Source organism: Microchirus variegatus (genome assembly GCF_963457635.1).
Source record: "Microchirus variegatus genome assembly, chromosome: 19".
NCBI lineage: Eukaryota > Metazoa > Chordata > Actinopteri > Pleuronectiformes > Soleidae > Microchirus > Microchirus variegatus.
Window position 1 is genome coordinate 11,978,243 of NC_139820.1, and position 9,765 is coordinate 11,988,007.

At 42.5% G+C, this 9,765-nt stretch overlaps 2 protein-coding genes across 2 annotated transcripts in view; one reads left to right on the forward strand and one right to left on the reverse strand.

Moving 5' to 3' along the window:
- Window positions 1-1,205: 1,205 nt before the first annotated feature.
- On the reverse strand, window positions 1,206-2,356 carry LOC310940710 (transcription factor IIIA-like; the record flags this gene model as incomplete). The annotated part of the gene is made up of 1 exon (XM_083905701.1): window positions 1,206-2,356. Exon 1 carries the CDS (start codon window positions 2,259-2,261, stop codon window positions 1,206-1,208), a length of 1,056 nt encoding a protein of 351 aa, XP_083761827.1. The 5' UTR covers window positions 2,262-2,356.
- Window positions 2,357-2,498: 142 nt separating this feature from the next.
- Window positions 2,499-9,765, forward strand: part of yju2b (YJU2 splicing factor homolog B) — a 15,121-nt gene continuing 7,854 nt past the window's right edge. Inside the window, exons 1-5 of the mRNA XM_083905522.1 lie at window positions 2,499-2,539; window positions 3,035-3,075; window positions 3,151-3,204; window positions 3,297-3,379; window positions 4,474-4,529. Coding sequence (XP_083761648.1) covers window positions 3,073-3,075; window positions 3,151-3,204; window positions 3,297-3,379; window positions 4,474-4,529 — 196 coding nt within the window. The 5' untranslated portion in view covers window positions 2,499-2,539; window positions 3,035-3,072. The remainder of the gene's footprint in view (window positions 2,540-3,034; window positions 3,076-3,150; window positions 3,205-3,296; window positions 3,380-4,473; window positions 4,530-9,765) is intronic.

The following is a 9,765-nucleotide window of genomic DNA, read 5'->3' on the forward strand; positions in this document are numbered from 1 at the left end:
CAAGGCTTGCTTCATTTAGGGGAGGAGCTGAAAACGACGACGTCTGAAGCCCAGATGTACAACGTGATTCGGGTTGTGGTTTGGATTTTGTCGGGAGTTTTGAAAGCCATAAAAACCCCTCAGGCTCCATTCAAAATGTGGGATGTGGATGGAGAGTTGTGGTCAGTGAGAGTTTGGAGACAGTTTGGATAGAGTTAGAGATAGTTTGGAGAGGTAGCGATAACAGATGACAGTTTTATTTACAGGCTTCCTGCAAAATACCATACACTTCAAATTCATGCCAACTGATATTTTTGCGTCCAGTAGGTGTCCTACTAGAGCAAATGAAGCTTTGCACTGGAGTGACACACACACATATATATATATACATATACACATATATACACACACAAGAATATCCTCATGAAAAGTTCATTCTACAATGATTTTCTACCATGAAAGCAGGGCATTTAAGCAGAAGGATGCAATGGTAATTTCTTTACCTCAAACAAGAGCTAACAACATTGGTGGCAATACCACAACAAAAAATCTCAATGTCTCAATAACTTAGTCAATTTTTAAGTGTTGTCTTGGTCTCATGATGTCAACATTTGTGAACCACTATATCAGACGGTTGTTGTGATTTTTGCAGTAAATCACCTAGTTAGAGAACAGCATGTTCTTCAATAAGTAATGAAACATTGGATATGTGCATTCAAAAGTTTAGAGAAGGTTAACTTAAGTTCAACTGTAAAGGTTATAGTGAATCGTGGGTACAGTCTGAAATTGAATCCAAAATTATAGATTATTTTGTATTTTTAAGGTTCAACTTCAGTTTCTAATTCCAGTCTAATTCCAAGTTAAAGTGGTAAACATGTCCTAGATTTACTTGGGAGACATTTTGATAAGTGGTAATAGTGTAGTTTTCATTGTGTCCCTGCTGGCAGCTGTGTTTACAGTGAGCTTGAACCTCCATGTTTCAGACAGGATCACAGCATAGGGGTTCACTCACCGTCAACACTATGTGTCAGTGTCTCATAAGCACATACAAGTCCATACAGACGGACTGAGAGAGTGAACATCTGAAACAGGCTTCATCCCCAGGTATGCCTCTCACCTAAACTTAATACTGAATTTCTTTTCAGAAAGATCATTAACAGACACACTCGTGTGCAAATGCACTTGTCATTAAAGGTGCTCTGCTCACACCACTGCAGCAGTGACCTCTACACCGTCAAATATGTAGTCAGGACATTTGTGAGTCCATGAGTGTCCACCACAGCAGGGCCGCACGACAACGAAGCGTCTTGCAGGAGGGACACCAGCTCCACAGGTCCACCAGGACCAGTCTGAGTAGACGCGCTCTCCTGCTGTTTTTGGCACATCCTGGTTTCTCTGTAACCACTTATCCTGGAGGCAAGAGATCTTTTGGGTCTTGGCGCCTTCTGCTTCCTCCGCTGCGGGTTGTGGACGACGCAGTGGCGGTCGAGGCTCTGCCTCATGGCGAAGCTCTTCTTGCAACCGGGGTGCGTGCAGAAGAAGGGCTGCAGTTCTTCATGGAAGGACCTGATATGGCTCTGCAGGTTAAATGTTGTGGTGAAGGACCTGTCACAGCCGTCTCTCGGGCACCTGAAGATGACCCGGACGTCGGAGTGGACGGACTGGTGTTGGTGCAAAAACCACGCGTCCTTGAACACCTTGTTGCACTGGTCGCACTTGAGGACACGCTTGTGCTGCTCCCTCCTGTGCTTTAGGAGCTCCGTCCATGTCTTAGCCGTGACGGTGCAGCCCTCCTCCTGGCAAGGATAACCTCTGTGCACCTTCTCATGACGCTTCAGCTTGCTGGGGAAGGTGAAGCGCATGTGACAGCCTTCATACGTGCATTGGTAAGACGGCAGCTGGGTGTGCTGCTCACACATGTGTGACTTGAGCTGTTTGTTCTTCTTGAATTCTAGGCCGCAGCCTTCAAACTTACACGCGTACACCTTGGTCCCCTGCGTGTGGACGCGGTTCACATGTCTGTTCCGGTTGGAGTTGGTGGTGAAAGCCTCCACGCAGCCGTCCACGCCGCACTCGAAGGGTCTGTTGCCGCTGTGACTGAGCCCGTGTCTCGTCAGGTGGTAGGTGCTGCAGAAGGACTTACCGCATCCCTCGTGCCCGCATGTGTACGGCTTCAACCCCGTATGTTTACACAAGTGCGCGTCCAGTTTCCACTGTTTGTTATAAGCCGAGGAACAGTCGGGAAACGAGCAAATGTAGCGTTTGTGCGAAGTTGTTTCCATATGTGCGATATTAACAATAAAAAAAATAGGAAAACTGAGTCGTATTCGTTGATTATCGTCTTCTTCTTGAGGCTCCGAGCACTTTTTCAGTCCTGTCGCCGGTGTTTTCCACGATGTTTAACATTACGTCACTTCCGTCTCCATTCTTCTTTTTTTGAGGTTTTATGGCGGTTGGCAAACAACAATTTGGTGCATTACCGCCACCATCTGGTACGTCTCCATTACAGCATTCTGTTCGGTTGTTTGTAGCATGGTTTGTTGGAGCTGCGAGAGCAATTGCAAGTATTTTATCATTGTTTTGCCAAAGAAAATACGTTGCGTATTTGGGAAGACAAAATAATGTGTTTATGACATTACGCTTCTTCTATTTATACACGACAATTACTTAAGTTGGCTTAAGTTAAACAGTAAACTCGTCGATGTCAGCTAGTATCGCCGTTGCTTACTAACGAGCTGCTAACGTCAGCTAGCCTGTTTGTAGCTGCGATACGTTTGATTTTCTCCGTTTGTCAGTCACATAGCCGCATAGGGCTGTTAATTTAGACACATTTACTTGAATATTTGATTCCGTGTTTTTGTTTAAAGAAGCCAGTCAGTTATCTCTATTAAATAATTACCTAGTTTGTGGTACATCTGTTTTCAGAAGATGATGGCAGCAGCAAACATTTAGTGGACTGCATGTGTGTTTGCAGATGGTTCTATATAAGGGGGCCACACTGGTTCAGTTCCTCACTGAGCAGCTAACACAAGGTTTTCTTATGCGTTTCCTACAGAACTGTGACCTTAATTGTGTGGACGTTCATTTGTCGCCATGGTAAGCCATTAACAGCATCTGTTAAGTTTAAATATTTATGTATTCCTCGCTTACAAACCATGTTATGTTTTAAAGGGTGAGAGAAAAGGAACAAACAAGTACTATCCTCCAGATTTTGACCCAGCCAAGGTTTGTATGACTTTTCAAAGCAATGTGTGGAAGTTTCCTTAATTAAACTGTTACACTGTACATTAACATCTTCAAAATTGTTTTAACTTTAGCATGGATCACTCAATGGCTACCATAAAACCCATGCTCTCAGGGAGAGGGCCAGGAAACTGTCCCAGGGCATCCTCATTATCAGGTTAGTACATCCACTAACCCCAGATTTTCACCAGGCACGACAGCGGCATGGAACATCAGCGCCGCGGTCACCTGAGCTGATCGATGCAACTCAAACCAATGTGAACATTTCCACCAATCGTGCCGCAGCCCGTCTCGGCAGCGTCCCAGCAGCGGCTATCAACGGCGCAGCACTATCAATCCGTAGCAGTTCTATTTTTGACAGTGTCGTTGCTAAATCGTGTGAAGCTCAACAGAGTAGATTGCACCAGACAGAATTCCGACACAGAATCAAGTAAATCACTTACGCCCCCTTTCAAAATAAAACACAATACGCAGGTCATATAGGCTATCGCAACTTCACATCAGCAATACGTCTTAACTGGTGCTACCAGGTCAACAGTTGTTCCACGTCGTAGAATAAAAGAAGCTGTGTTTTTTTCCTTTATACGCAGTTTATTGCGTGATCTTGTGTGAATACGGCTGGCTCGCAAGGCAGCACTCATGACAGTGCTGTGCTGCCATAACGCGCCCAGTGGGGATTGATGCTAGGCAGAGGATGGCGCAAAACCACGGCGCCCTGGTACGTTACACGCAGTGAGAGATTTACTCTATTTAGAGCAAATCGGGCATGTCATTTTCGTTCAAAACAATGTTGTGAGTAACCCTTCTACCCCCCGAAAATTGACGTATCCGCTTTCCTGGGGTCAATGGTAGAATTATGCAGCCGTGCTCTGAGCATCAGTGGTAGAAATGCGGCAATGCTTTCCCGGCGTCGGTTGGTTAATAACATATTTACAATGCTGCATGTGCCACCTGGCAATAATCTGCCATTTCAAACATACTGTGCTGTGTGACAAATATTCTGCACTCGGAACAGAATTTAAATGATTTAGCTGCTTTTTGGTCCACTGTTTTTACATGCACTATTTTTGTTCTTTATTCATATCAAGTCCACATAACTGTCATGATTACTGCAATAATTGCTCGCTCACATGGTCACATGACACGTGTCTTACTTTATACACCATGCAAATTGAAGCACTCATAATGACAATAATGATAATTAATGGGTTGTCATAATGTAATAATTTTTGTCTAACTGTGTCTGTGTAGGTTTGAGATGCCCTACAACATATGGTGTGACGGCTGTAAAAATCACATCGGCATGGGTGAGTCTGGAGGAAACAACACAACCTTTTTTGTTACAGCCACTCGCATAAAATCAAATTCACGCACAGGAAATGGTGACATTACATGTCCAGATAAGACTGGTAAGATCAACAGGAAAAAAAAGACAGAATGAGAAGAGGTGGAAACTGTATCTTGTGAACAGGAGCTGGTTCTCATTTCATTTACCTAATGTAAAGAAAAAGAAACACCTGGATGAGAGGAGAGTTTGCTTGCTTCAGGAGCAAAAATGTTGCCACTTCCAGGGTTTTCCCCAGGTTTTTTCTTTAGACCAAGGTGGCAAAGGCTGGAGAACCTGGGTGACATGCACGGCATGCAAAGTTTGTGAGCCCACCTTTAGAGTGTTGTGTATTGAGTGAAAAATCATGATTTGACCAATGAAAATCTTTTAAATTTTACACCAAGATGGATCAAAAATAGCATAATAATATTATTTATTTTGGAAATCTACCTAGGAACAGATTGTACAATGTTTGTCCTCGCATGTCACTCGGTTTTTTTAGTTTGTAAAAATACCTAACCAGATCTTTCCAGTCAAGCGGGTGGTGGTCCATCCGCTGCAACCCTGCAGCACACGTGAAAGTGGACCCTACGAATAGGGCTGGGTCATATATCGAAAATTAATCGTGATTGAAATCTACGACGTTAATCGGGGTCATTTCATTTAAAAGATTCCCCATAAATTCCTCAAGAAAATGTGGACTAAGCCTAACACACTCACCAAATTTCATCCCGATCGGACTACTTTTGTCTGACCACAACCGGACTTATAAGGGCGCTGTTGAGCCCTGGGGCTATTAACGGGTTAGAACTCTATGTCACTATCTAATTTTTTCCTTACCCCACTTCCATGTCAAATTTCAAGAGTTTTTGACCCTCCAAAAAGAGGGTCAGGGAAGACGTGGTTAACAGGATATGATTATTAATCTGAAATAATCACCAAAAATACACAAATTAAGTTAGACTTAAACATCCTGGGTTGATGACCAGTTTAACTTGCTTTAACAGCATTTCAATTGAAGTACTGGGTGGGCAGAGGTAATGGAAGTACATTAACAATTTGTTTGGAAACATGAGAGTAACATATGTACCAAATTTGGTTCAAATTGGAACAACTATGTGCGACTTAGACACACACACACAAAAAATTAGCATGTTAGCATTTCAAAAATTCCCAAAAAATGTGGACTAAGCCTAACACACTCACCAAATTTCGTCCCGATCGAACTACTTTTGTCTGACCATAACCCAACTTCTGGGGGCGATGTTGAGCCCTGGGCATAGGCACGGGTTAAAGCCCTATGCCACTAGCTGACTTCTGGGTGGGCGTAGCTAATGGAAGTACATTAGAAATTTGTTTGGAATCATGAGAGCAACAACTGTACCAAGTTTCTTGGTATAGTTGTTGCCCTGTGCAGTTTTAGTTAGAGGTTCTTGTTCAGGAACAGTATCATGTTCACATTTGTTGGTTTAATTGGAGATCGGCTGTGACTTATTAATTCTCCTGGCTGTGCGTGTGTGTGCAGTGCGAACGAGGTTAGGCTAGGGGTGGGGACATAACACAAGCGCTACACAAATGAAGATGGCATCTCACCCAGTAAGACTAAAATGAAGTAGTCCAGTGTAGAATAGTTTACACCCCCGCATTGCTGCTGTTGCTGCTGCTGTAAAATAAAAATAAAAAAAGTCGACAAAAAATTCGACACGTGGAAAAATGTGTGAAATTCCCATCCCTAGTACTAAGGTCTGCCTCACTGACTGCATTTCCGTGACAAGTCGAGCTTTTACGGAATCCCAGCATTTTTAATCTAATGTCCAGGTACGGGCTGACAGCATGACCATAGCAAGTTTCAACAGCCCTGAAACGACGGCGACATTGTGCTGACAGATCGGCAGCTAGTTTGCTGCCTTGGATCTCCGATCAGCGGATCTTGCAATGTTTCTCAGAAGAATTGACACCAGGGGAATCACCTTTGAAATTGAAATGTTTTTTTCTGATGATACCTCCGTGGTTGCTTCCTCAAAAGGTCTCAGTGCATTTATGGAGAGACTGATCACAGACCATTCTTCCTCACTTAAGCAAAGTGAGCTCTTTCCAAGGAGGCAGAAGACTGTGGTAACTGCCTCCTTTTGCTCAGACAATCTCTCCCGCATATAGAAAACAGAGTTCCACCTGGTCTCAACTGCTTGGATGAGTTGGTGTTCAGGGAACTTTTGCTGCTTCTGAATGTCTTTGAGTTTGTCTGCGGTTTTAGTGCTATGGTGGAAGAAAGCAACAGCACTGCTTTTCTGTTGAATCTGAAGTATGTCAGGGTGAGCCTTGAGAGAGTCTTTTACCACCAAATTGAATGTATGCGCACATGGATAGCGTGTCCAACCTGCCTTATGCACAGCAGCAACCATGTTAGCGCCATTGTCTGTGATGACCGCCAGGATCTTGTTTGTTATGCTCAATTTTTCTGCATTTCTGGTCAATTGCAAGGAAATATTGTCTGCAGTGTGCAGTGCTAATCTATGATGTGGCATCAAACCGTTAAATATGCCTCTGTGGCTCTTGAAGTCCACATGTCAGTGGTAAGGACAACACTATCTGCACCACTAGGGCTGTAATCAACCAAAGAAATTCTTGGTCGACTAAAGCCCTGAAATTTCGACAAAAAATCGACTAAACGGGAGTGCGAGTGCGGCTATTTTAATTTGAAAAGAGCCACACCCGCAAAGCACCTGTGCGGCTTCGACTCTTAATTTGAAAAGACCCGCAGAAGACGGGTCACTTGCTATAAATGCTCTACAGCAACGCTAGCGGCTGGCTGACCAAATCGCTCTTCCTGCAAGGACGTGCCAGGCGGAACACGGGGGATTTGAATGGGACTTAGGCTGAATCCCAATTCCACTCCTTCATTTTAAGTTGTTATAGCTGAAAAATAACTGTTTAGACAACTCAGATAATGGCAGTAAACTTGAGTGAAGTTAACTCAAAATCATTAGTTAGATTGACTATAAAATGTCAATTTGGACTACTTAAACCTGTGAGTTATGTTAATTAAACAGTACTCATAAAAATAAGTTATCCTTACAAGTTAAAGCGTTCACATTACTTGCAAAATATCAGGAAACCGATTGCCTTGATATGTTCCACTAAGCTGGACCAAAAGTGATAAGTTATTGAAACGAAAAGACAACAGACCACAGTCTGAATGGAAAACAAAGTTTAATGATTAAACTTTTTTTGTTCTGAACACAAATACATGGCGAAATAGGGTCCAGGCTGAAAACTACTGAAGTTTACCTGAAATACAGCGATTCTTAAGTGTGGTTACATACTTTGTAATATAAACACTAACCTGGAAACAAACTTACCCAAAGACTTTTTCAGAAAAATATTACACAACTTTTTTCTAGGGCGGCCTTCAATCGAATATTGAGGCCTTAAAATGGCCCTCAGTCCTTAAAACTTTGTTTGCACAAAAAAACAAATGTCTCTGTTGACTATTGTGTGAAACAAACTATGGATAAACTCAATTGTCATTTACAGGGCCTAACATTTATCATAACATCAATAAAGTGAACAGCAAATACAGCTCAACTCTGTTTCCAATCCACCTATTGCATGACTGCAAAATAAGATCACTATTTCAACTGAATGTACAACTGTAACCCTGATATTTAAGACAGCTCCTGCTAAAACCTGCTCAGAGCGTTCTGATTTAAATTCTTAGTGGATGAATTTAGAACTGCACTAGAGACTGACTTTCAACAGCTATTAAATCAACAGATATTAAGTCTGAGATAACTGGCTAAAGAGCCTGATGCTGGTAATCAATATAACCACAATCATGTCGGCATCACAACAGGAAACACAAAAGGAAAAACAAAAGCTGAATGTAAAGTAGGTGTTCATGTTTCTCCTGATGAACATAAAACCATATAGTAGTCTGAAAGTGCGATGAGGCTCCCTCCCACAAAAAAGGATCAAACAAGAAATAAATATCACTTTTCCAATAAGGGAAAATGTTTCATCGTGACCCATAATGTCATGTCACATTCACATCGCGAACACATTCGCTCATTGCATCAGCAGATTTTTGAGTGATTGTATTTTTGGTTTTAGGGATTTATGTCCAAGTGAGAGCAGCACCCTTTGGATGAAGTCAAAGGTGTACTTCAGTTGTTGAGGGTACTCCAAATTCAGAGCGTAACTAAGTCCAAAGACCAAGCACATGGCATGTGGAAGATTTCCAATTCTTCCTTCCAAAATGATTGCAGTACCTGAAGACTCGAGGTGCAGTGAGTCAGGGGATGCCCGTCTGTCCTCAGGAATGATGGTCAGGATCCCAATGGGGGGGTGAGACACGTCTGGGTTTTCGCAGTCCTAACAACAGCAGCAGCAATAATACCAAAATTACATATCAGATGTCACCTTGAATTTCTATGGCAGAAAACACAAGACAGCCACTTAAAGTACAATGTAACACTTCTTCATCACTGCACCTTCTGGGCAATGTACTCACTACTACCACAGGAGGCTGATGAGTAAATTTCCAGTGTAGTACAGGAATGTGAAACTCCTACAGTTTGCAGCTGTCTATACACCTATGGCAGTCCACTCATCAGCCTCGTGACAGTATAGCGAGCGCATTTCCCAAGAGCAGCAGTGAAAAATAAGTGTTGATGTTGCAAGGGAAAGTTCAAAACAACTATGTGTTGCACTTCATACGGTCATAACAGATAGCAGTAGAACCCCAAGTGAAATTCATTGTACTTTTTTTGTTCTTGAAGACATTTGGGTTTTACATGGGGTGACGCTAGAGAAATGCGACTGAATCCTTTTGAAAGACAGCAGATACCACTATAAGTATTCTGATTGGGGATAGGTCATCAGTACATCACGTAACAAGTACAGCAGCACTGATTCAGGCTGAGTAGAAGAACAGTAACTAATACTAAACCTATCAAAGTAACAGAGCAGAATTAAATAGAGTGGACATCCTGTGGTGTGGAATTAAAAAAAAAAGATGACTTACAAAGCATGTCTTGAAGAAGTCTGTGTTCTCATCTCCAAGGATCACAGGAAGGCCAAGGAGGACTGCCGTTTGCTTCGCAGTAATATCGGTACTCTGCACACAAAATGGGGTTGTGTATTTTGTTCCCCACAAAATTAATTACTTTGTATCTGAGAAACTTTTCTCTGGTCTGACTTGTTGCAGATACTTCTGA